We start from the raw sequence: 27,965 nt of genomic DNA on the forward strand, positions 1-27,965 counted from the left end.
AGCCCACTGACGTTGTCGTCGGTCCATCTGTCATACGAGTTCTTCTGTAACCCCATACTACCACCGAAGTAGCCTACATTATTTTCTAATAACCGGGACAGCCCGGAGGGGTTTATTCCACTTATATAACGGGTTACCAACAATGACTATATATGGTTACTTTTGTATTTATTGATTTTCATATATCCTCTCAAACACATTCATTAACAGCAGAAAACATGCACACGTTGTAAACAATTAGCTGTTTTATTACTTTCTCGTCGTCAATTCCATATAGGCTAATCGCAAAATGACAAGAATAAAAACGAACGAAAACTCGGACTTGCGTGAAAATGTAAATTAGTAGTGGTACAGCCACCGTTTGATTTCCTTCGAAGTTACTGCTAGCCGAGCAGCGAAGTGTGCCCTCCAGATGCGAACCATGCACCATAAATGAGTCCATAGTCTTCCTGGTCTTTTCGTGGAATTGAAAAATGGCAGTAAAATTGAGTAAAATTACGGCAGTCTGAAAAAGCTAAAGGGAAGATTACTAGAATTAACCTGTTATTTTACCCGGATAAAAAGTGCGGAAGGTGATTTCCAGTTTGCTTGTACTGTATCACCAATGTTAATTATGCAGAACTACCGCATACCTCACATAACTGTATCAAACGTTTTGAGTCAATTACAACGGGCTAACAAAGAAAATCCGGAAGAAAATATTCAGCAACCGAATTAATCCGTTTGAATGTTTTGGTAGCCTACGTAATATGCTGTCCCAGCACGAATGCTTAGCATTTTATAAAACGAATACTAAAGCAAGAAAAGAACAGAAGAGCACACGTTATAATTCCAAGACGTTGATAGGCTATAACCAAACGTTGGCTACTGCGCCGCATAACATACAAGTTTGATTTGAAGTTATTATGAAAATAAATTGGTTTGCCGCTGCATATTTTCAAACATGGCGGGTAATGGCGGAAAATAAATACAACACAAACGCTACGAGTACTCGACCAATCAGAAATGTTCAGCGCTGCAAGCTCCACCCAAAAGGTTCCTGTACTTTCGGAAAGTACTACCCCCCGAGCAGGAACGTTTTGGGGGGTAAAACAAAGCCCCCAGAACTAAATTTAGACCCTAGTTCCTGCGGTGGAAACGCACTGAGTTCCTCAAAAGGTTCCTAGTTCCGGGGTATAGTTCCTGCGGTGGAAACGCGGCTATAGTCACCAGGCCCTAAGCAGCTGCCTATGGTGATGTGATGTTTAGCTACAGAAAGCAAAATTGTGGTTGTTATTTTAAAAAAGAAACATAGGATTTCATGTTGCAATCTCCCTTCTGCTATGCAAATCCAGATTAGATTTAGGAGTTCTTGCTGCATACGCAGTTATCCAGTTATCCGACAACAAGAATGGCTCACTTCTTCTCTTCTCTGATTGCCAACTTTGCTTCGACCATCTGATTGGATGAGGGCTTTTGGCTCCTTTGTTGATCAGGTTAGATAACAAAGCCGCAGTCCTTGAAGGCTGGGGAGGCTGAGGGGGAGGGGGAGATGAAGGATCAACGGTTTGGACCTCAGCATGCATGTGACAGTTAGGCACCCTGATGACGTCAAATTACACTGTGAAAATATTGTTTTGGGAGATTCTGAACAATGATGAGGCAAGAAATGGGATTATGACAAAGTGGAAAACTTGAAGAAAAAGTTCACTTTCTGAAGTTTTATTTTTAAAAATATTATTAAAATTTGAATGCATAATGTTTAATGTTTTTGATTGCCGCAGACATTTTTTAATAGGCCTACAATCAAGGAAATTTTAGACCAGTGATGTCTTCATGTTGGGCTAGAAATTACCTGAACCCACATTGCCCTTTCGGTTAAGATTGGACACCCATGTTTTAAATATTTTAAGTTCCTGAGAACCTGCTGGCTTTAAAATGGCTGGTATAGGGGCACTTTGGATATGGTGTAGAGCAAGAAAATACACTTGTGCAGCTTGTAGAGGCATTATGTTTCCAGAGGAGGCACATGAGTATATAACGAGTTTAAACTTGCTTTCATTTGGCATGATTTCCTATGCTGTACATTAATTGAGAAGGCATAGCTTCCTTTTGAAACATCAGAATATGACACATGAAAATAAGATTACTGCATGAGAGACCTGAAAGCAACAAACTGACAAGAAGTTCTCGCTTTTAGAAAACTGCATTTTCAAAATGAAATATAAAAAAGAAAGTGAACTATCCCTGTAAATGTATGAAGAATGTATAAAAGGCACATATACATATAATGAATACATGTAATTATTTCACAATATACTGGAAAATAATAACCTTTGAGGAGTAAATAATTTTTCAGAAATCTTTTTTAAAGTGAAAGCTGACTCTTCTAGTCAATGAATCAAGCCAACAGCACTGAAAATTCATATCATCTGGAAAAGGAGGGCTTTTGGGTGGCTTATTCAGTTAATGCAACACGCTGTGGTGCAAGGATGAAACCCATGGATTTGAATCAAGTCCAGACTACACCAGTATTAGCCCATAGCATTGCCCAGGGTATGGGGGGTTAGTTTGGGGTCCACATTTCATCACTCTCCAGCGACCCCTGTGGTCGATCAGGAGTCCTTGGACTACTGAAAGGTCTTCCTCCACTCTAATCGAGCTTAGCTGTAGTCTGGGGTGTTAAAAAAGCATCTGGCAACATTTTTCAGAGGAGAATTGCAGATTCTGCTCTCTCCCTAATCAGCAATGGGGTTCACTCTTGAATGCAGCTGCGGTTGTAGATAACTGGACATTCTAAATTAGGGTGGGAGTTGGACATGTTCAAGCCAAGAAAATGTAAATACATGTATAAATACTATAAGCAAGTAAACACTACTCCATCAAGAATACATTACATATGTTCAATTGAATAAAATGGACATACAAGACATGGCTGAAAGTATGTGGACACCTGACATCCAACATCTCATCCAAAATTATGGGCATTAATATGGAGCTGGTCCACCATTTGTGCCTATCACAACTCTTCTGAGAAGGCTTTATACTAGATGTTGGAGCATTGCTGCAGGAATTTTCTTACATTCATGCAGAAGAGCATTAGTGAGGTTGGGCAATGATTGGGCGATTAGGCCTGGCTTGCAGTTGGCTTTCCAATTGATCCCAAAATGTTGCATGGGGTTGAGGTCAGGGTCCTGTGCAGGCCAGTAAAGTTCTTCCACACCGACCTCAACAAAACCATTTCTATATGGACCTCACTGTGTGCTCGGGGGCACTGCCATGCTGAAACAGGAAAGGGCCTTCCCCAAACTATTGGGGAAGCACCGAATCGTCTCGAATGTCATTGTATGCTATAGCATTAGGATTTGCCTTTCCTGGGAATTATGGGCTGAGACCAAACCATAAAAAACCCCAGACCAAGGGGTATCCACATACTTTTGGTCATATAGTGTAAGCCAACAAAACAGAATCCCAGAAAATCAGACTTTACTTGTTTTTATTTTCTTAATTTTTTCACATCTCCAATATAACTTTATTGGAAGATAAGATGACAAAAAGGCACAAATTCACAGTAAAAGAAACAAAAACAAAACAGATGACACAAGAACAAAATTTTTAAAAATGATTTGGAATTCTAAAATCATGGAATTCATCATCCTAGCTAGAAAGCATGGGAATCTAACAACAACATCTATAGAATCATCTGAACCATTCTTTCCATGTTACTGAATGTGCCATACTTCTCATGACAATGACAGTGTTTTCCTGGAACGGCACACGTTTCTCCACAAGTTCCGGCAGTGCAGAATGCACCATATCCACCTGTCACCTTCCTACTGTAGATCCAGTGTTCAAATCGTATCAATTCCCCCTCCGTTCTGTGATTTCCCCACCCACTTCCAGAGGAAGTGGTTTGGAGGGGGGGTTGAGCTGCCTTTTATACGAGAGATCAGAATGGTTCAGAGTCAGACGACGTAACTACGGCATTCAGAACAAAAATATATTTATGCACTGTCCTGCCAAAAACATTCGCCAGAGTGCCTGCTGGGAGGCTGACATCACGGCTGGGTGAGGGTGAAGCCAGCGCAAGTGAACTTGGTGCCCTGCATAACGTGTGGGCTGCAGCAAGGCAAAAGCCTGCTCTCCAAATAAGCTCTGCCTCTAGCTCTCAGTGTGCAACAGCTCTTGTTAAACTAATGCAATGAGAGTTCTAAAGGTGACAACTTGTTTGGATAGGCTAACATCAGAAATAAAAATACTTCAGAGACATTAAAATGTCTTATTTGCAGCATCGCAACTTAATACTATTTTTTCCTGCTTTCATGAGTTATCAAAGAGTATCAATAGCCAAAAGCATCATGTGTATAATTGGGTACACCTATCAGTGGAGCCCTATCTCTTCATCTGGCCTGTCATCCTCCATCCCTCCTTCATCATCACTGTGTTGGAAGAGGAAGAGAGGAGCAGCAGAAGACAGAAATCAACAGAAAAATCGACAAAATGAAGCAGTAAATGGTAGAAAGACCAATTAGTATTTGTGAAGATCAACGGCAAGAAAAAGCAGTCGGCTCTGGAAAGAAATATATCTCTGTGTGAAGCTTGGATCAGCCCAGCCTATCTGGATTGAGAGTAGCAAGCTGAAAGCTACACAGCCTTCCCAGAATTCATTTCACACAAAGTCCCTGCCGAACATGGCTGTGAGAAAATTGTGAATGGCGGATTTTTGGGTGTCAGGTGTGCTCTTCATTTGGCAGGACAGTTTTACCTATATATGTGTTCATCTACATATATTTATAGACTATATACATTTCAGTACATACATCTCCATTATTAGATTTTTCATAAAGGATCCATATCATTACATAAATAGACTTTCTACTCTTTACAACATTGTGAGACAATTTGGGGTTGTAAGCTTTTGGGGACATCGCAGTATTGTATTGCTAATGGATTTGCGCAGAGCTGAGAGGAAGAGGAGGGATGGGGATTAATGACAGAAATCTTGGATTTGCGGTGTGAACATCCCACCATTCCACTGTGGACACGTGTACAGACTGACCGACTGACAGATACACCCATTCACCTCTGTCTTTTCAATAAATCCACAGCCATAGAACTGGTAATCCATGCACTCTCTCACACACATGAACACACGTGCATGCGCACACAACAAGCCATGAACCCAGACCCAAACTCCCCTACTCTACACCATTACAATATGGGAACAGTTTCACGCTGAGCTCAGTGCCTGACAGTTTAAAAAACTGAGAAAAGCAGTCGGTTCTGAAAATAAATATATCTCTGAGTGAAGTTTTCATCAGTCCAGCCTTTCTGGATTGATAGTGTAGCATGCTGGTCTATTTAATACATATGCACAATATTTTTAATATATGTGGTTATATATTAGACCAAAGAGATCCAAAGATAAGAGGACGAGTTATTGCTTATGGTGGAATAAAATAATCCTTTATACTTCAGAGTTGTATAAAGGCGTTTAGGGCCACTTTGCAGCCCCAGTGGTCACAACTGTTGGAGCATAAATGGTTTCAACTGTCAATATACTCCATACAGCATAAGTATTATCAGACTATAGGCCCTATATGGTAGTTGGTCAGAAGAAACCTCAACTTAATTTTCTCATACAATCAGAATGCGTTATGGAGTCTTGTAATAGAAGGTAAGTTGAGCAAACCTGTAGCACTAAGGCCAACTGATTTTGGGATTTTCTGTGGTCCTGCTGCATAGGATATTCTTGTAATCTTTCACAGATTCACGTCAGCTGCCCCTGGAGAGGTGAGTGGGAGATACATATCTGTTCCCAAAAGGCTAAGAGAGTGAGGGGGAGAAATGGATCTGGGAATCGCACATGAAGAGAGAGAATCGTTTCCACATGTTTTTAAATGCAGAGGGAAAAAAGCTTTTAGGACTGTGAATGTTATATTCATAGAGACACTTATTGCATGTGTTGTAGCTAAATAAAAATTAAATTAAATTAGGAGAGGTCAACAAAGACAGGTGAAAAAGTGAAAGAGGAGTCGGTAAGGCAGTCTGAACGACTGCAACGGTTCATCACAAAAAGGACTAAACACGGAAACTAAAAATCCAAAAACTTTACACAAATTCAAAAACACAAACAGCCAAATAAAAATTACAATCAAGATATACATTTCTTTTTTAAAATTAAGAGCAGGACAGTAGTGACCCTGTAGTAAGCATTAGAGTGCAGGTCAGCACAACACAACACACAGTGTTTCCTTGTATCCGAAGAGAAGTCTTTCACAATACTGCAAACAGTACCCTGTAAAAACAGAGCGAAATCAGGGATGTGACCACTCTCTAACCTCTTTCACCAAAAGACAGAGCACACATCATATCCCTGGCCCAAAAACTTGTATCTACCCCTTGTTACCCCTGAGGGCAAATTTAAGGGGGCAGGGCAGGGCAGTGGAGAGAGAAGTTAGATAAAGAGGGCATTCCGTTAAACATGGGATATTAGCTTATCTCCGATAGACAATGAACAACAAAAAATACAAACTCAAATCCGAAAATTGTGTGGGAGTGTGGGACTACATTAGTATTACAGCAAAAAATGAAACTACAAGGGGAAAAATCACAACATGATTCAAATTAAACACTGATAAGATTCAGCTTGGTCCATAACACACAGGAACGTACAGAAAAGAATCTTAAAACCCTGATATTAATTTCCCATAATAATTTGTCTCTCAACATACATATACATATTTATATTCCATTAAGTGAAAACAAAATAATTTTTAGACTCCGCCAACCTATTCTTTTTAAAACAACTGACATCTTGGATAATATATAGGAGTTATTACAGGTGATAGTCCATATTTAGTATGTTATTTTGCACTTGCTCTTGCCATGTCGGTGGTCCCCCCACCCCTGGCTCCACCCACTGAGCTGAGAGGAGAGGAGACAGGCAGCTCACAGAGGACTGTACCACACAGGAGAGGGAGAGGGGGGACCAAGTTCACAGAGATGGTGTGCCAATAAAAGTGGTTGAGGCAATGCCGCTGGTGTTTAGGGTACTGGTTTGGGAGACAGACAGACAGATAGACAGACAGACAGACAGACTTTTACCATTATAAATATTTAAATATAACACAAATTAAAAATTTAACACATAATATATCATTTGAGTCACAGATTTCAAATGCGCCTTTGTGTGCGTCTGTTTGCACGCTCACGCGCGTACGTGTGTGTGTGCTTGTGTGAGTATTATTGGATCAGATCCAGCCATTAAATCAGCCCCAATCTTCACAACTGTTGCTGCATGTGTGTGTTTGCGCAGCGCTGTTTGTACGTGTGTGTTTGGATCTGTGCGTCTGTGTGTAATTGGATATTACTCAGCCATAAAAAACACTCCCAATCTTCTGAACCGCCGATGCGTCTGAACTTTGAAACAAACTCTTAATGGTGTACCATCAATCCCCAGAACTCCCAGAACCCCCATTGATTACCAGTCCGAGCGGCAGCACTCACAGTCACAAGGGGACAGCCTCAGTCTTCCAAGGCCACCATTCCTTTCACCGGATCCTTCACCCGCATCTAGGGACACAAAAGAGAACCCCAGCTCTTCACAGCCATAATTATGAAAAGCAGCGTGAACAGATTAAAAAATAGAAAGATTACATTTTTGTGAGAATAGTTTCTTGTATTACTTGCATTACAAATAAAACAGATGTAGCAATACATGTGATGTACAAATGATGTATGCATATACTTTTTTTTTTGGGGGGGGTAAGAATTGTGTGTGTGTGTGTAGCTATCCATGGAATCTCGTTTTATCTATTATATGTGCATAAAACATAAAGCTGTCTTTGTCTTCTCACATTCTTTCTCTCTCACACGCTCACAAACACACGCGGGCACACTCACAGACCTCATCTAGTTCCTTCCTAGTTTCCTCCTCCATGCGTCGAATGTCTTCCATTGTCAATTCAATCCACTTATCAATCCAACAGAACAGTTGCCGGTGGAAATTGGTGAACAAGCGCTTCTCTTGCTGCAAAGAGAAATGCGAATAGAAAATGAAAGCCCAAAGTCAGATGGGCCATGAAAACCCAGAAGTACCCTACATACTACAAGGCAGGGGTTCTCAATCTTATCCAGAAAGAGCCGGTGTGGCTGCAGGCTTTTGTTCTTTGCTACGGACCTTGATTAGTAGAATCAGGTGTATTACTGCTTGGCTGAAACAAAAGTTTGCACCCACACTGGCCCTTTCTGGATAAGATTGAGGACTCATGCTATACGAGAACATTGACACAAAAAAATAAATAAATAAAAATCACACTGCAATACAAACAGTTGCCCACTAGAGGCCAGACAAAGCATGTGGTCAAAATGTCACAAATGACATCATGCGAACAGTTAATTAACGTAATTAACACCAGAAAGGTGGACAGTTTAGCTAGGCTTTCCTTATTAACGCAATCTACAGGCGAGTCAGTACACTCTACAAAAATTGATGACTGCAGTCCAGTTTCAGGGTTCTCCAATTTTGGGTTACAATGCTGGAAACGGGTTGGCAGTACTGCATGCCTGTTCATGCTCTGTAAATCCCACAGGCTGGGATGGCGGTGGGGGAGAGAGAAAGGGGGACTGTGAAAGAAAAGAGATCTGTTTCTTCAACAGCCCTGTCTACTGAGCGGTATTGTAAGAGAGGAACAGTAAGACAGGAACTCCTCAGCTGAACTCCAGGTACAGGACAGTACATACGTAGGCTCATGTTCATAAGGTATCTTAGCGTAAGATCACTGATCTAGCATCAGGCTTCCCTGGGCCATATCCTAACCATATCCAATGTGAGCTAAAAGGCAAAACCCCTCCTGGATCAGTACTCCCACTCAGAGGACCTTTACAAACGCAGGTCTTGGTCTGTTCTCATACAGGAAACGCTGCACACGCATCAACACGACAGACACACAGAGGGCCCGCCCTTTCCTTGCCTTCTGAATGAAGTTCTCCACTTTGTTCTGTAAGCCCCACCATTTAAACTTGACAGTGACCAGCTTATAGGCACACATGTGTGGGCAATCTGTCTTCTTAGGAAGGTCTTTCTGCACAGAAGGGAATGGGAGAGACAGAGGAGGACAGTGAGGCATAGACACATAAAAAGAATGCAGCGAGTTCACATTTCATTCAGTGGTAAAAGTACTACTGTACAGTGCAAACAGCGGAAAAACAGCAAGGCAACATGGGGAATTTCAGACTAAAATACCAAAAAAACAAAGATGTCTTAAGTCTGGCATTCCCCCAGGTATTAGATTACTATGAAGTTACATGAACACCAGAAATACAGACCATATGAACTGCAGAGAAATATAAAAGAGGTAAGAATGATACACTGCGTTCTATACCTTCCAGTCAGGGCCCAGGGGCCCTCGGCCAGTCTTTACAGACTTAAACTTGGAGGGGTCCTCCTCTGGCTTGTAGTCCTAAAGGGAAAGAAGAAAAGGGGGAGGAGAGATCAACAGTGGGCGGCACTGCATCACCTAAAAGCTGTCCTGTGGCCGAATATGCAGGGTACCCTCAGGAATAATAACCTTGGGGTAAGATGATTGTGATGTCATCTCACTCATAGGAAGAACAGAGAGGGGACTGCTGGGTGGTACATCCTGTTAAGGCACATTTTCAGTGCACAAATAGGCCCAATAGTCTGGTATGGCATCTGGGCCACACCAGTGCTGAAAGTGGCCAACTGCCCTACAGGGTGATGTTAAAGTCAATTGCACAGGAATGGGAGGGTTTTAGCAGGTTGGGATGACGGCGTCTCATTGTGCCCCGGTGACACTTGCTGGTCGATCAGATGCCCGCAAGCCACCAATCCACCAGCAGCACAGCTCCACTAATCACAGACTAAATAGGTAACAAGGAGTACAACAGTGCCAATGGTGAGTGGTGGGTACTTTCTGGTTATGTCCTGGTAATTAGAGCAGAATATCCACCAATTGCCAGTGTTGATGTTTTGCTGGTTGTTACCAAAACATTCTGTGATTGGTGGAGTTGCTCTTTGTTTTTCTTTAAGTAGGATGACATCACAACTGTCTCATTCCCACTGTATTATTTCTGCTCTCTGTGTCAATGATGCATTACAGGCATTTATGCACTGTACTTGTGAGCCTTGTTTCCCTGCAATATCATTGCAGGTGTAAGATTAATGGCCCACCTTTGTTTCCACCTGGCTTCTGTCTCCAATGTCAATGTAGACCACATCCACCTTCTTCCAAGTGTCAGGGTCCAGACCGTGCACCTGCACAGGCAAGAACAGAGTGTGGTCAAGCGTAAGCTTTAGACACACATCAAGGAAAAAATACAGGTTGAGCACAGGCTGAGACACACAATGCTGAACGCAAGGTGAGACAATGCTGAACGCAGGCTGAGACACACAACACCGAACACAGGCTGAGACAGACACAATGCTGAGCACAGGCTGAGACAAACGCAATGCCAAACACAGGCTGAGGCACACAAGATTCCAAGCACAGGCTGAGACACACACAATGCTGAACACAGGCTGAGACACGCACAGTGCCAAGCACAGGCTGAGACACAATGCCGAACCCAGGCTGAGGCAAGCACAATGCTGAACACAGGCTGATACACACAAAGCCAATAACAGGCTGACACACACAGTGCTGAATGCAACCTGAGGCACACACAATGCTGAACACAGGCTGACACACACAATTTTGAACACAGGTTCAAATACACTATTCTAGACACAGCAGGAGATGAAGACACAGAGCTAGCATAACTCTTGTTAATGAGCCTAATTGGCCTTGTCAGGCAATTACACAAACCATAAATAATTCAGTGAAAAAACAATGCTTTCAGAAAATGCAATCAACTCACTCAGACCCAATTAAAAATCGAACAAAGTGGTCAAACAAACTGTGCACAACAATCGCTCAGCACTTCACAAAAGGAGGAGGACAGAGAGAACGTAAAGTGAACAACAGTTCACCCTGCAGTCAAGGTATGCGGCCAGGTTGTTTCTGAATATGAGAACTGAGCTCTCAATGAACACACCTGAGCAAATATATATCTTAAATATGTTTTAAAATGAAAAATAATAAAATGGAGAGTTCAAATAAAAGGCACATTCACAGATGTGCAGTTGGAATGAATGAAACTAGCAATGTGTTATATGAAATTTGCAAAACATAGTCTAATATGGATATGTGAGAATTTGAAGTCTGGGCACTAAAGCTGAGGGGGGTATGGGGGGGTGGGTTCAGATTTTATTAAATTTTTTTCCATTCATGTTTTCACTCACGTTCTCCTGATGGCCCATGTCAGGTTTGTGCCACGTCTCTATCTTGATCAGGAAGTTGTCCTTCATGTACTCATTCTGCAGGAAGAGGGCGGAGACCAAGAGAACAGCTGGATCATTAATGAGGATTTTTGCGTACAGGCACCTGCACAGGGCCCCTGCTTCCCTGGAGAAAACACAAAACACATATCATCACAGGCCTTGAGCAAAGTATGTTTCATTACAGGGGAAATCCCATGAAGCGTTTATGTTTACAGGACGTTTTTTCTGGTAACAGTGCTCTGGAATATTCTAGAATAGAAGTAAACCTCAATCAGTCAAAGCCTATAGGCAGGCACATATGACACAGAGTCTATGCACATGTGCACACACACACACACATGCAAACATGTATGTGCTTGTGTACACAGTAAATCTGCATTTGTACCACCGGTGACTGCCCCCCTCTCTCCTTTCTCCTGCACAGGTACAGTTACCTCCTTCTCTTTCTCAGAGGCCCATGTGTTTGCAAGGCAGCCTTTGTGACTGACTGTGTGTGTGTGTGTGTGTGTGTGTGTGTGTGTGTGTGTGTGTGTGTGTGTGCACGTTTGACAGAAAGACAGAATATGAATGAGGATATGCGTTCTTATGAGAGTGTTTCTGAAAGAAGAGAATGTCAGCGCCACTTTGGGTGCAGATGTGCATTTGTGTGTGCGTGTGTGTGTGTGTGTACACATGCATGAACGTGTCTGCCAAAATACACAAATAGAGGGGTACTTACGGTGATTACTGTAAGGAATGGGGGGAAGAGAGAGAGAGAGAGAGCGAGAGAGAGAAAGATCATTCAGATCATCTGTTTCACATCATCAACCTTCAGAGTGCTTTTATGAAGTATTACCATGCTATGTACTTATTCAGTTTATGATTAGCAGTGTTATAAACATTCAAGTAACAAACTGCATTTTCCCAGCACATATAGATATCATCATCAGATACATATTCATAAACAGTAAAAGGACATGCATGAACTGGTCTGTCTTTGAATCGATCTCTCCAGTCATCAATCTGAAACTCTGCCTGGCTGCTTGTGCAGCAGTGGCGCTGTGTGTTCAGACTGCGTCCTTATATAGCACGGCCCTGCCCTCTGCTGTAACTCCACTCCTCCTATCCCCACAGCCACAGTCAATTATTCAACAGTCTCCCACACTGGAGAGAGAGACTGAGAAAGAGGGAGGGAAAGAGAGAGAAGGGGGGGGGGTGTAGAGTGACAGCATTTGCTCTCTCCATCTTTTACCTTTTCTCTTTTTTCTGTCACTCTCATGTTCTCTCTTTCTATCTCTTGCTTTCTCTCTCTCCTCACCTAATCTATTGATCCCTGTCCCCTGTTTGTCCTCTCCTATGGAGATGTAGGTTGTGTGCACTGGGATGTAGGGTATAGGTTTGGGAGTGTAGGGTGTGGGTTTTGGGTGTAGGGAGCGGGTTTTGGGTGCGAGGTGTACGTTTTGGGTGTAGGGAGTGGGTTTTGGGTGCGAGGTGTACGTTTTGGGTGTAGGGAGCGGGTTTTGGGTACGAGGTGTATGTTTTGGGGAATAAGGTGTGGGGTGTGTACGCACCGGTGCGACAGTAAGGGTAGGCATTCCAGGCCTTCTCGTGGATGTTGAGGGCTGATGCAGGCGCCAGCATGCGCACGAAGGTCGGCACTTTGCTGAAGGGAAGAGAAGAGATGGAGAAATTGTGAAATGAATTAATCCGTTTTCTTTTTTTTGGCGGGTGGGGAAGATCCCATTTAAAGTAGACACTGGCAGCATGATTATAAGAGCTGGCAGCATGATTATAAGTACCAACAGGAACCGTTACATACTGTAATGAGCATGACAGCTCAAGAGACCGTGGCCTATGGAGGTAGTGGTGCAGGACTTACCTCTGCAGGTGATAGATCTTGTGTGTATACTGGCCCCTCTCCCCATCTTTCTCATAGGGTTCGTTCTTCAGCACCTCCACCCCCTCTCCACCCCCCGTCTCATTCTTACTGGCCTCTGCCACAGAGTACAGCTGCCCCACTTGGTACTGAGACAGGTTGGGACAGGAGAGAAAGGACAGGGGGAAATCATGCCTCCATCCTTTCTTCCTACCAACGTCAGAGCAATCAGCACACACCATTACACTGCAAAATGTCTTATGTAGGCTAGCAAAATGCCTTTATGTAGCCTACAAAAATGTCTCCATGTAGGCTAGCAAAATGTCTTCCTGTAGGCTACCAAAATGTCTTTATGTAGGCTAGAAAAATGCCTTTATGTAGACTAGCAAAATGTATTTATGTAGGCTAGCAAAATGTCTTTATGTAGGCTAGCAAAATGTCTTTATGTAGGCTACAAACATGTACTTACTGTATGTAGGTTACCAAAATAGCTTTACATGTATGTAGGCTAGTAAAATGTATTTATGAAGGCTAGCAGAGTGTCTTTATGTAGGCTACAAAATGTATTCATGCAAGCTACCAAAATATCTTTATGGAGCCTAGCAATGTCTTTATGTAGGCTATAAAAATGCTTTCCTTGCTCCCCTGCCATATTCATCCTCCCTTTCCTCATTCACCAGCTATTCTTCTCCTATTTTCCCTCATCCTCCTCTCCTGTCACTCGACATCCCACAGCACAATGATTTCTGTCATAATCACCTTTAATCCACTATGTACTGTGTACTACACACTCACAATCACTTCCCCACTCCCCCCCAAACGCACCCACATCCACACTCAAAGACCATTTATCCACCACACACAAAGGCCATTCATCCACTTACAGTACACATACATACACACACACACGCAAGCATGCACACACACGCACACACACACACACACACTTTATACTACTATGTCACAGTACATACAGCCGGGCAATCATAAAGGCAAACGCACACACAAACACACACATATTCTATCACTCTCACTCATGCTCACTTGCACAGATACGTCACAGTGTTGCGTATCCCTTTAGTAATGCTCCTCTAAGGTTATGTTATTGTTTTCTGAAATCATACTCATGGTAGTTTTATATATACAATTATAACAGCAGGAATAAAAGTTAAGTTTCAACATATGAGAAATTATAAGGACCATGCTAAACCATGTGATAAGACTTTGTCAAGAGCTTCATTGTAGGAATGACAGGGAGAGAAAGAGAAGGAAAAACACCATGGAGCGCTATATGGAAACTTATGCATCGCTTTGCAGGGCTGCAGGCCACAGTCGGCAGTGGCAACACTAATGTGCCTTCCAATCACCCCATTTAAAGGAGTTTAGGAGGAAAGTCACCGCATACTCCACAGTGAATTTAGCATATGGTCTTATCCATCTTGATTTTTTTGTCACATACAGTTAATTTGTCCCACTTGGGAATCAAACCTGCAACCACTTTGCCCAGTATCTCTTATCATTACATTACACTTTCACCCAAGAAATCAGGGTATCGGCATGAGCTGCAGCTCAGTGCCCAACCGTCATCGAGCGGCATAGATATGAGCTGTGGAATTCTAGTGCACGAGGGCCACAAGGTCAGCGCGGCTGCACCTACATCACCGTTTGGCAGAGCGGCCGCATTTCCCTGCCACTCTACCCATCAGCAAGATGCTCTGGCAGACTGTCAGCACCTCCTCCGGCTCTGGCATCGCCACCGCACCAACGATAAACACGGCGCGGTGCTGAACGGTGCAAGCAGGGTGGGGGAAGCGGTACACGTTTGACATCACATTTCACCCCGTTCCACGAGTCTCTTTCTCCCTCGTTCGCTCTCTCCCCAGTTGCGTTTTCTGTCCCTCAAGCCCTTCCTGCAGCTCTCCTTCTTTCAGCTTAGTCCAAATTGGCTCAAATCTCTCTCTCTCTCTCCCTCCCCCCTCTCTCTCTCGCTCTCTCTCTCTCTCTCTCTCGCTCTCCCTCTCTCTCTCTCTTGCGCTCCCTCTCTGTCTCTCTCTCTCTCTCTCGCTCTCTCCCTCTCTCTCTCTCTTGCTCTCCCTCTCTGTCTCTCTCCCTCTCTCTCCCTCTCCCTCTCTGTCTCTCTCTCCCTCTCTCCCTCTCTCTCTCGTGTCTCGGAACATGGTCGTCTGCCGGCGTCGCGTGGCCCGCGCGCACGCTTGTCTGCGTGTTTCACGAGCGTGTGCGCGCATCTGCGGCACGCACGAGAGCGAGACGAAACCACTGGATGCAGGGAAGAGTATTTTTAGCTGTATGTACATCTCATCTTTAGTACTTAGATGCAGAGCCGGGAGGAGGGTGGGCATAGAACAGGAAGCAGGAAGCAACCGCTGTATTTATAGAGCAGCATCACCGATCCGGTGACAGAAACGATGAAGCAGCAGGGAATGTGGTGCCAGACGAGACGTAGGGAGAAACGAGAACATGGACAGAAGAGACAGAGGAAGAGCGGAGAGAAAAAGAGATTCACAGAACGGGAGAGAAGTGAGAAAGAAAAGAAGCAGTTTAGTTGTAACGAGGTTGGAGGCTAAGATCAGACAGCCCTCCGCTCCCACTGCAACGTTTCAACACTTAGCTACGGCTCAATGCCACGCCCAAGACCCCCGTGTCTCATGCAACAGCACTCCCATTATCCTGCCAGAAAACCTCTAGCGCCTGAACCAGCTTTGCAAAAAAGAACCGGGCCCTGCCTACACTGTCCCCCATGGCTCCACCCCCACATACTGCTACGCACACACACACACACACACACACACAAACAAGCAAACACACCCGTGGACACACACTCCCTGCCTCCCTGCCTCCCCGCCCTCAGCCCAGGGTTGCGTGGGGTCGCGGGCAGGTTACGCTGGAGGGCATGGGCGGCACAGGACAGCGGAAATGAAAGTGGTGGCGGTAATTCAGAGTGCTCAGAGCCGCTCACGACTACCCTCACGCGTCACGCAAGCTGTGGGGAAAACCCGCCTCCTCGCGTCACAATGGCACGCTAGCGCTAATGCAGCAGAGCTCGCCGCTGTGCGCGAGCGAGCAGAGAGAGGAGGAGGAGAGCGGAGAGGAAATCAGAGGAACTCACACACCAAATCTCCTCAGGACCAGCCAGGGCAGGAACCTATGGTCTTTCACCTCTCCTCCACAGTCCTCCACACAAACACACACAGGCACACACACACAGACACACACATCATGCACTGCTGCAGCTTTTTGCATTCCCTCTGTTCAGTAGTCTGCCTACGTCTCTGCGAGATGGTGAATTCTGCTTTCCGAGCAGGGCATCGTTGCAGGCGTCGTGTGGAGGGAGGGCTGGAATCTGGAGCACAGCCATCTGACAGCTATCGGTCTGCAGAGGGACTGTGGGAGGGATTAGAGTCCAGCTTATCTCTCCTGCACATCGCTGCGGTCTGTCATCTTCCACCTCCCCAGTGCCTGCCCTGAAGCTGCCCTGTCAGGCAACAGCCAGGCTGCCACTCACTAGCGTTTAAGCCAGTTCTGCTCATTTCCTCTGCACTGACCATGCTGCCTGAATGACTGGTGAACTGGCTGGTGAACTGGCTGGGCGGATGGTTAACTCACCAGCTGTCTGACTGATTTACTGGCAGGTTGGCTTGCTGAATGACTGGGTGACTGACTGGCTGATTATTTGACTCATTTAGCAGCCAGACGACTCCCTAATTTACAGGCATTCGGAGCTGATGCCTGACAGCCTGACTTGCCAGCAATGTGAAAAGCTGGCCAGCTAACTGGCTGCCTGAAAGGCTGATTCACGACAGGAAGCATTAGATGCTTCCAATGGCTTCTCCCAACTGTTCTTCCACTGAGGAACCGACAGTGACACCGCAGTACATGTCTTAATGTGATCCTCTAAGACAACTTCCATAAAATATTTGGATACACCACAATAGATTATTTTCATCAGCAGTTTTATTTTGGGATATCTCTTTTTGAGAGCAGCATGTGCAGCATTAGGCTTGTAACTCAGAGGTTGCAAGTTTGATTCCTGCCATTGTACCCTTGAGCATAGCATTTAACCTGAATTACTTGGGTATATAAATGGACTGTATAAATGGATTGCAAGTAAAAATGAGTAAGCTGTGCAAGTCTGTCTGAATAACAGCATCTGCTAAATTTCTATTTTATTTCTAATTTATTGTTTGTACTTTGGGAAACTGGCAACAGAAACTAATCAAATTTAGTGCATGCTTAATCAAGCATATTACTTTAATCAACTGCAAGAACTGCAGACAATGACTTATAGATTATAGATTGGTGGTTGGTAAATTTGTGGTGAGGACTCGGGGTTAAGGGGATTTTTAGTTATGGGTACGAAAGAGCAGCAATTCCCTGGAGCTGCCCTAGGCTCTGTTCCCACAATGCCCCAGCTGAGACCGAGCGTTTGAACGGGCAGTAAAAATAGTGTGTGCTGCATAAAAGCACCGGCCAAGTTAAATACGTCTTTAAGATTTCTGTACACGTGGGGGTCGGTGAAAAGACGTGCTGGAAGAAGCACAGATTTTCATTGTTACCAAAGAAAATAACAAATGCTGAGGATTTGTTGTGGAAAGGTTGGTGACAAAGCTGCTCAGAGCCAGTAGGCTCAACTTGAATTGCTGGTTGGATACACTTGCACCTGATTTTCTTCAGAAAATGCAGTTTAGCAGTATATTGTAATTTCTATGGTTTTGATGCAAAGAGTATAGCTGTCCATGTGTACAGCTGTTCTTGACTGAAGCAATTCAGGTGAAATCCTTGCTTGAGGTTACAATTAGAGTGCCACCACTGGGAATCACACCTGAAACCTCTTAGCTGCCGAAAAAGGACTTGGATTTTCTTCCTGTTTAACTCTCAAAGATAAATATTTGGCATTATTACACAGTATTGTCTATACTACAAGAATACTCAAGAAGATGCTAATTAATTAATGTGCTTTTGGGAGCGCTGATAGTACATGATTAGAAGGGGAAAGTACATGGTGTGTAAATTTACCAGTTCTCTGCTGAAAAACCAAAGAAGATCATCTACTGTTTTTACTCAGCACACAAGACAACAAGACAACAGCAAGCTCTTGCCTCTATAATTCGCATTTCATCCTGATATTTTTCATTATAACGGTTGTCATTAGCAGGTCCTTAAATAAACATCATCAGTCATAATTACGTAAGTAATACAAATTATATTTGATGACTGATTATTATTAGGTTACCAGCAAGCTTGCTTACCAATGTAGCTTAAAGGTAATACGATTACTAGTTTGCTACTTTAACTGTTTAAAGTTATTCACCAAATAACCACTGTGTAACTCTGTGGCAGATTTCCGAGCACCTCTTTCACTCAGTAACATTTGTGGTATTTTTCCAGTGCTATGTTCTTACGCGGCATTAGCTTATTATTTCTAAATACCTGTCTCACGATAAACTACTCATGTTATTTTGCCAGTATTTTGTCTGTACATTAAATTATATATTTAAGCATATTTCCTCCACAGAATATCTGTGGCATTGTGCCGTATTAGGTTTTTATACTGTATCAGATAATGACTTCTAAGCACCTAATTGGGTTTGTTTTGGGTTGCACATTTTATTGTTGAACATTTACAGTAAGCAGATTTTGCAGCCAATCCGTGAATGCGATGCAACTACAGTACAGAGCACTAGTTAACGGCACCGGGTGCCATTAATGTTGCCCATCAGTGTCATTACTGTCTGTCCATGTCACAAATACATCTCCACAAAGGCAGCTGACAGTGTCACCAGACATTACACAGCCTTCCAGGGACAGGTTCTCTGGAGACCTTGGGTTGCATAGTTGAGAGAAGGCAGCACACGCAGAGCCCAGGGTGAGGGCACTAAATGTAGCACGGAATAGAGTGAGTCAGCGCAGTCCTAGCTGCCAGTACCCCACACACACACAGGCAAACAAACACACCTACAGACTCGACTGGGCTTACAAACACATACACACACATACACACACACACACACATACACTTGCGCTTACAGGCACAATCATATGTTCTTGCACCTAAAAAGATAACACACATTTTCATATGCATATGTGCACACACACACACACAAACTTGTGCTTATAGGTACAATCATATGTACTTGCACTTACAAACATCCACACATATACATTTACATATATGTATTTATATGCACCCCCACACGCGCACACACACATACACTCAAACCCACATTCAATCCCACAGCCTATTCCAGTCTGCTGTAACATTAGGAAACAACACCAAAACACATGAGTTTACTACAAATATAATATAAATGGACAAATTATTCTAAGCATTAAGAATGCATTGTGCCTTTGTATTGAAACCACAAAAAAAGCTAGTCTAGCCTGTGGATTGTGAGAGTAGGAATTCAGCCCTGCAGCCATAAAGATGAAGTGACTGACGTGAATAACACGACCAAGGAGGACACAGAGAAACACAAAATCAGCACTTACCTCCTCCACCGAAATGGGCAGGATCACTCGACTGGAAGAGAGAGAGACAGAGAGGGAGAGATTACAGACAACAACCTATTATCACACAGCCAATCAGAAACACACAGAGCAGGGGCAGGGCAGGGCAATCTCCACTTCCAGGACCAGCGTGCAGCATTTCCATCATTAAGGCGGCACAGATGCATGATGGTTAGACAACAAGGCTTGTAACTCTGCGACAGCAGGTTCAACCCCATGCTGGGGCCCTGCCATAGTACCCTGAATCACAGTATTTAACCTGAAATGCTTCCGTATATATCTGGCTGTATAAACACACTGTAAGTGGAAAGAATATAAGTTGTTTAAGGCACTCAGGATAAGAGTGTCGGGTAACTGCCTAAAATGCAACCATGAATTACAGCACCATAACCAAATTTTTGTCATCTGTGTAACCCAGAGCCAGATAACACTAGTTCCAAACACAGGATAACAGGGCATCTCAGAAGCCTCTGAGAAGCAGGGCAAGAATAGGTTTCGACTGCTTCTAAGCTAGTCTGGAGCATTCAAGAAGACAAATAAATAAGGAAACCGCCCTTCCAATCAAGGACAGGAATGAAAAAAATCACTCAACTGTTTCACTATTTCATTGACCCTGCAATGTGTGTTATCAGGTCCAATTTTCTGGACTTATTTCAGCTTCAGAATACTGTGAAGTGTAAACCGCGTGAAGCCGACCTTGGCGGTCTGATCGCCGAACAGCGGCGGGGAGGCGGGCTCGATGTCATTACCGTGAAAGCCCACGCCGAGGCGGAGGGCACATCCTGAAAAGCCCCGCACCCCAGAAACCAATTAAAGCCGTTGTTCAGTTCCCCCTTTGAGCTGCCACACACGGGGTAATTAATCTGTGCCCGCTCCCATTCTCACCGCCCTGAATATTTTATTAAAACAGATATTGGTGTAAGAGGAGCCCGGAGGCCTGCCTGCTGCGTCAGTGCTGACTGCAGGCCTCGTGCAGGAAGAGAGAGGCAGTGGAAGAAGCTGGAGAGACACCAGCGAATTCTGAATTGCACAGAAGCATCTTCTCAAGTTCAAGTAAATTCCTCCAAACTCATTGGACAGCACTTCATCCTACAGCAAGACAATGATCTCACACCTACTTCTCTAAAGCAAAGTTTATAAAAATACCTTAAATAAAAGCTGAGAATGTGCACTTTAATCACGTGAATTGTTTTATTACAAATCTTGTAATGCTTACAAATGGTATCTACAGACCTGAGAAGCATCTTTGCAGCTGCTAACAAATTGAGCGTGAAAGCTAAGAATCCAAAGAAGAAAGGATTTGTTGCAGCACTGCATTCATGCAACACAGAAGCATCATTACAAGCAGGGTCGCAGCAAATCTTTTCTTCTTTCGATTACAAATCTAGAACTGTGGAGTACAGAGCCCAATCAAAAAAAATGTCTTCGTCCCAAACATTATGGAGCTCACTGTATATACATATGTATATACATCATTTTCAATATATATACATTGAATCTTGTATGTATGTGTGTGTGTATATATATATATATATATAATATATATATATATATATATATATATATAGTGAGCACCATAATACTTGGGACAAATACATTTTTTGTTGATTAGGCTCTGTACTCCACAATTTCAGATTTGTTTATATTTTTTAAATCTCCTTGGTTGCTTTAACAGTGTGGGGTAATTGACCTGCTGCAATTTTGTTCACTATGGAATCCATCTTTCTGCTGCCATCAGCAATCACATCATCAATAAAGACAAGCGAACCAGTTCCTGTGACAGCCATACATGCCCAAGCCATAACACTTCCTCTACAATAATTCACAGATGGCAGGGGCGGGGGCGGGGGGGGGGTATTTGTATCATGGGCAGTTCCTTTCTTTTTTCACACTTCTCTCTTTCCATCTCTTTGGTACGCGTTAATACTCATCTCTTCTGTCCATAAGAGTTTGTTCCAGAATGGTAGTCTTTGTACTTTTTTCTAACTTTAACCTGACCATTCAGTTCCTGAGGCTTTCCAGTGGTTCGCATCTTGTAGTCAACCCTCTGAGGTTATGCTTGTATAGTCTTCTCTTTATTTTTGTATTTGAGACATCTATGCCTACATTCTGGAGAGTGTTCTTGATCTTTTCAACAGTTGAAAAGAAAAACTGAAAGCATTTTTGTGTCATCCACTACAGTGGTCTTCTGTGGTGTAACAGGTTGTTTGCTATTGTGGAGCTCACCAGTGCATTCTTGCTTCTTAGCAATGTACCACACTGTTCATTTTGACATTACAAATGTTTCAGCTACATCACTGATCATTTTATTCCGATTTTTCCACCCCATTATGGCCTGCTTTACTAGCACTGACACTTATCTTGTCCTCATGTCAAGAGACAGCCACAACAGACCACAAATGTCAATAATGATGCAACAACACACAGCTTGTCAAGAAACAGCAGCCATCTTGTGAGCAGCCAATTGTCCAATTACCTTTGGTCCTCCAAAAACAGAGGGGTTGATATGGATGTAAATGCCTGCAAATTAAAGCTGACAGTCTGCACTTTAATCTCATATTCATTGTTTTATTTTAAATCCAATGTGCTGGACTACAGAGCCAAATAAATAAAAACTGTGTCACTGTCCAAATACTTATGATAGCATTGTATACATTTTTCCTGATATATATGCATTGACACTGATATATATATATATATATATATATATATATATATTGAACCTTAATATACAGACAATCACTCTCACATAATAAAATTACACAAAATTGCACGTTATTTTTCTTTTATCTGCCTTTGGGTTGTATATTTGCTTAAGATAAACAACAGCCTAGCTTGCCCCATTCGTCCTCCCAGAACTCTGTGCTAGAATCTCGGCCTAATACAGTTGTTTCTTCTACTTAAGCATTTGATACCGACTGACTGGTTTGTCGATATCCCATTCCCCCACCATGCCTACAGGCTGCATTCTGACAGGATTACTTCTCCTCCGCAAATCTCCATTCGTCACGCCAGTGAACTGTGCATACACAACAGGTCTATCCACAGCCCCTCCCCCCAGGACAATACCAGCAACAGTCTACCCTTTAAACATATAACATCTGCAGTACTTCTGTCACTATGTAGGAACCCAAGAACCCGACCCAAGGTTGAGTGTTCTCACGTCACGGTCACATCAATCAGTGGAATGCTGCTCCGAACCACAAGCAATCTGCAGGCTCTCAGTCAAACTAATAATCACGCTGAATGACTGAGACAGGACATTTAGGGATATTTAGGGACAACAGGACAGTTTGTCTTTGGGAAAGGCGCAGAAGTAAAATAAATCAGAATAAATTACTCAGAACAGCGGTGTCTAACTCCAGTCAGGGAGAGCCACGAAGTCTGTTGATTTTTGGCATGCTTCAATACTCAAGTGAGGTATTTGAATATCTGATTTGCTAAAGTGTCCACACAGGATGTTTCCGAGGCCTACACTGGCTTTCGATTGAAGAGAAACCACAAAAATCCAGAGAAACTGTACTGCAGCTCTCCAAGACTGGAGTTTGACACCCCTGTCCTAGATTACATCTTCTACTGTATCCACGTTCACTGTTTTCAGTTGTTTTCTTGTTAGCCCTCCAAACAAGGCCTTTTTACATGCTTGTGAATGTTAACTCAGGGCTTGCCATATGACAATGAGATGACTTCCTTGCTGAAGCCATGCTTACACACAGTCATGTTGCAAAAATGCATCTCTGAACACAAAAACCAAGCTACCTGCTCAACAAACATTTTAAAGCATGTACTGTATGCAAACTTTTCAGGACATTTAATGGTACAGGCTGGAAAGAAAACACACCAGGGTGCAATTGGTTAGCAGAGGCTTTATGGAAATGAAACATAGTGTGTCCCAGAATATACTGTGAATGTGTGGGCTGTTTTGAAAATATAGTGATAAATGCATTTCACCATCACTGGATTATATAATGTCAACGTCTTCTTAATATATTTTATTTCAATATATTTTCCATAATTCTTCCCTAAGGATGAGGGATTTAGAGTGTTTCCAAGCATGACCATTCAGTAGGAGGAGGCAATAGTGTTTTTAGTTCAGCATTCATTATTATCCTACTATTTGCTTGCATCCACAATAACTTGACGAGCTGACATTTAGCATATACATTTTTGCAAGTGATATTATGCCAAGTCAAGACCCAGCAGCATTTTACCTGTGATTCAGAACTTCACCTGACTGAAATATTACCTTCCTCATGTAAAAAATAAAGTTCATCTGGGATCATCAAACTGTTTGTTGGGTCATTTTCGCTTTTACGATTCACTTCTTTCCTGGCACCAACGGTGACCTTCAGATATTTATGCATTATTTCACTATCTGGGGTTTGACTCTGTAGTCTTGTGGTTGAGGTTCAAGATCCAATCAGGAAAAGGTTATTTGAGTCCACTGAGTGGAGTATTGTATCAATTACCAGACAAGTTGAATTGAAGAGCAAAAAGGAGACCACAATACAAATTCAACTTCAGCATTAAACGTGTGAATTTTCCTGAGTGGAAATCCAATGTTGCAATGTTAGTCTGATTTAGCATGGCAACTGGCACCATCCTGTCTGCGGGTGCATCTGGCTTAGGCCCTCTGTAGGTTTCAAACAATGACCTTCCATGGCCTCTCCTTATGATTTACAATTTGCCACGGTCTGGCAGCCAAGGGAAGTAACCACGCTCTTATCGCTTTTCCAGGAGTGATATCGCAGCCTGTGCTGAACATTCACGTGTTAACTCTTTGCGGTGAACACTAGGACATGGCAAAGCTCAACACATTAGACCAAAAAGGTGCAGTGAACAGAATTTAAGCAGCCACAAGCAGTATGCTCCAGGGAAGCTCCAACAGCAGGCTGTAACCGAGCGGTGCTTTCGGTTTTTCAGTGAAGGATCTTAGGTCACCGTAACATGTTGGACAAACATTTAAAATATTCCTACGTACAACCAACAGTCTAGTTCATACTAAAAATTCTCTGTTTCTTATGATGGTGTGTTATTCTGGGTCTCTTTGGATCCATGTATAGTGAGGTTATAATCCACATCCGTGTCGGTCGCCTGGTTTATTTCAGGAGACAGTATTTGTGCAGAATCGTTTGTGAAAACATTTCTAACTAGGAAAATTGTGCAGAATTCAAAAACCCAGACTTCTGAGGTGTCACATGACTTCACGCAGACATGGTGGCATGCATGGCGAACTACATTGTGAATGGTAAACAATTGTCTCAAGACAGTTTTAAGATATTAAAATACACAGCTGAGTAAAATTGGTGTGTAACCACACGGTTAATCACTAACAAGCATTAGCTTCTCCGATTCAGCCATTTTTTTCCTTAAACGCCATCTTTCCGAGCTCAGGTTACTGGAACGCTTTGCGGTCGGAAGTAGGAAAAATCAGGTCGGAACTTCCCACATCCGACTTTGTCTGGAACGCAGCAATAGTTTCAGAGGCTTTTCCCCTGAGTAAACAGGGGCCAGTGTAGTCCAATTAGGCTCCTCCCCTTTGGGAAGGCTCCACATGTATATTACTTCTTGCATTTAATTTGGAAAATTCTCTCATTTTTTGTGCATATTCTATGCATGTATGTATTACATACTATAGTACATAGCATACAAGGGTTTTTCTTAACAATGATGTGAATTCATAGGCTACTTCATTTTCCATATAGGGAAATTCATTTGGTTGCTGCTTTCATTCCTTAAAACCATTCACAATACAAAACATAAAATATACCACATGAACACAAATGTAACTCTCATTTCAAAACCTTATGGCTATTGGAAGGAACAAGATCTGGCAAAAAAAAAACTGTATAACTTTATATTTTATTTTATACTAATTAGATTATTTCTTTTCAGGCATAATTGCTCTAAGTGAGGGTAGAATTGTACAGAATTTTGTGTAATTGCATCATAAGATGTAAAAACAATATGTGCAAAAACAATAAATGCACAATAGTATAAGTGAAGACAGTTAAAACAGTTCAAAGTGAATAAAATTGCTCTGAGATGTCTCTCTCTCTGTTTAACATACATACATATATAAATTATATATAAATGCTTCTGGTTTGTTGAAATATGTAATTGTATGTTTAAGCTCAAGTAGGTACAACGGGCTTAAATAATAATACATTGTGCAGGAACAGGCTGATCCTTTAAATGTGATCTTTAAAGAAATGTTTTTAACTCAAAAAGTCTAAACTCATCACCTGTTTTTACGCGCTCCTCATTGTAACTGGTTTTTCACACAGGCAGTGCATGTAATACGAAGGGGTCGAGTAAACAAACCTATGTGTATTGATAGTCCTTATCTGCGCGACGAACGATTGTATAATTGGACTAATTGAAATGATTGGATTATTGCAATCTTGTGTATTTCATCATTTTAATCTCCCACTAATAGTCCAGTATACAGATTATCATGTTATGCGATGTTTCACTTCACAAAGTAAAACAACAAAAGAAAGAAAACAAACAGGCAGCCTAATACCCATTTCCTTGTCATCTAATTTCAGCGTGAAACGGGAGAAACTATCGGATAGGTGTAAATTACTGATAATGATAGCCATGGTATGAATGATTATATAAATAGATTTTTTTTTAAGTGCAGGTCTATGATTTCCCGATATACCCGTTTTTAACGGTCTGACTCATGCATTAAAAACGCCAGGGGAGAGATGAGTGTGCATTTATTAGAGCTATCCTCGCCATCACTATGGCGATAATAAGACCAAGAAAAATCTAATTCACCAGGCACCGGCTCAAAGCCAGCATTTCTGCGCTCCCGGTGAACGGTTACATAAGATCGGCGACGGCTCAGTTGACGTTGTGTGGCCAACATTCATCTGCCAGCTGTAAGCTACTCCTTTTTCGTACCCAATTTACGAGGCCTATACGGGAGCTGTCATTAAATTCACAACCTGTACTAAACCGTAAGCAATGCCCTTCGTTGCCTGCAACCATGTTCAGGCTATGCAGTGAGTATGTTATTACGCCTGCCACAGTCGTTGTAGGTGATACAAATCAAGAAATATACAATGCAATGCAAAAAATGTTCGACAAATATAGCTAGCAAAGACAACAGCTTGTTAGTCACCAAGCAAGTCCTGCGTTGGTATTACAGGCGTATCATTGCTTGGTTATTGGCTGACCAATCAAACACGCGTTCAAATTACACACGTATAGCCTACACTAAAACATGTTGAGTCGCTGAAATGCGTCTCGTTTTCGCTGTCATTTCTTAATGACACAAGAATTGCTTTTTAATGCACGAACACAAAAATCCAGAGGAATGTGAAACAAGAACACACGAGCGCCATTTCATTTCAAAACGTTCCACGGGCTTTATCCAGTTGGGGTTCACCTTCACCGCGGTGCTACAATAACACTGATGCGTCGCAGTGAGGATGGATGTCGGCACGCAATGCTTATCTCTTTACCTCAAGTTGAAAGCCGTTTGTGAAACAGATGAGACGAATGTACATATCATTATACACGATAATTAGACAACAATGACACTTAACTCGCCGGTAAGCTAACGGTTTTGCGCGAGAATCCTTGAATGACATCAGCACAGACCATTTCTGGAAACACGCACAGCCACTAGCCAGGTCAAGTTTATAATGTCGCCATAGCTTTACCAAGCTGTATTCGTTTTCAGTTTTCTGGATTGCAATCTGTCGAGCTGCATAAATGTCAATAATGCTAGCTAATGTTATGTTGCTTGTTTCTCATAAAATTGATTTCAATTAAAATAATGCAAAATAATAATCTGGTAGAATACTTACAATTCTTTAATGAGCATTCTTGCAGATCTGTCGTAATTTACTGCTAGTTCAAATATACGGCAATAAGGATCCAAACAGGCGGCAACCCCTCCGTCTGTCTATCTCTCTCCCTCCTATCTCCCTTCTGTCACATTCTCGGTCGGGTTTTCTATTTTCCTTAAATTCACTTCCTGATCGGGGCCGAAGGGGGCGCGGCGTCGTCGCGGCAACCACGACCACTGTGTCATGACATGGTGAGTGTGACGTCAAGTAACGGGTTGATCGTCTCACAAAATCTTGGGAAAGACCATCTGCAGACACCGGCCACCGACCGGAGTTCCTCATAATATGACATTGATGTACCACGTCAATAAAATGACTCTTTCCTCAAGATTAAATTAGATTGCAGAATAAATCTGGGATTAGAGAACTAGGCTACATCTTTGCTTTCAAGGGACAT

General features: G+C 42.7%; 1 protein-coding gene across 1 annotated transcript; it reads right to left on the reverse strand.

Annotated features, from left to right (window-relative positions):
* Nucleotides 1–3,458: 3,458 nt before the first annotated feature.
* LOC135263438 (phosphatidylinositol transfer protein alpha isoform) lies at nucleotides 3,459–27,676 on the reverse strand. The gene is made up of 12 exons (XM_064351456.1): nucleotides 27,527–27,676; nucleotides 19,686–19,716; nucleotides 13,182–13,327; nucleotides 12,874–12,965; nucleotides 12,042–12,049; nucleotides 11,285–11,359; nucleotides 10,175–10,258; nucleotides 9,366–9,443; nucleotides 8,955–9,065; nucleotides 7,889–8,011; nucleotides 7,489–7,554; nucleotides 3,459–7,034 (listed from the first exon to the last, which is right to left on the reverse strand). Exons 1-11 carry the CDS (start codon nucleotides 27,541–27,543, stop codon nucleotides 7,507–7,509), a joined length of 813 nt encoding a protein of 270 aa, XP_064207526.1. The 5' UTR covers nucleotides 27,544–27,676; the 3' UTR covers nucleotides 3,459–7,034; nucleotides 7,489–7,506.
* Between the last annotated feature and the right edge of the window lie 289 nt (nucleotides 27,677–27,965).

The sequence above is a fragment of the Anguilla rostrata genome, chromosome 9, assembly GCF_018555375.3.
Source record: "Anguilla rostrata isolate EN2019 chromosome 9, ASM1855537v3, whole genome shotgun sequence".
In the NCBI taxonomy this organism is placed as follows: domain Eukaryota; kingdom Metazoa; phylum Chordata; class Actinopteri; order Anguilliformes; family Anguillidae; genus Anguilla; species Anguilla rostrata.

Bases quoted from the DNA above. Each gene is read 5' to 3' on its own strand.
- LOC135263438 (XM_064351456.1), bottom strand. The intron at 13,328-19,685 runs GTAAGTGCTGAT...AACCTGTCTCAG, and splicing joins TGCCCATTTCGGTGGAGGAG to TACCAAGTGGGGCAGCTGTA. The intron at 9,066-9,365 runs GTATAGAACGCA...CCTTCTGTGCAG, and splicing joins CCCTGGGCCCTGACTGGAAG to AAAGACCTTCCTAAGAAGAC.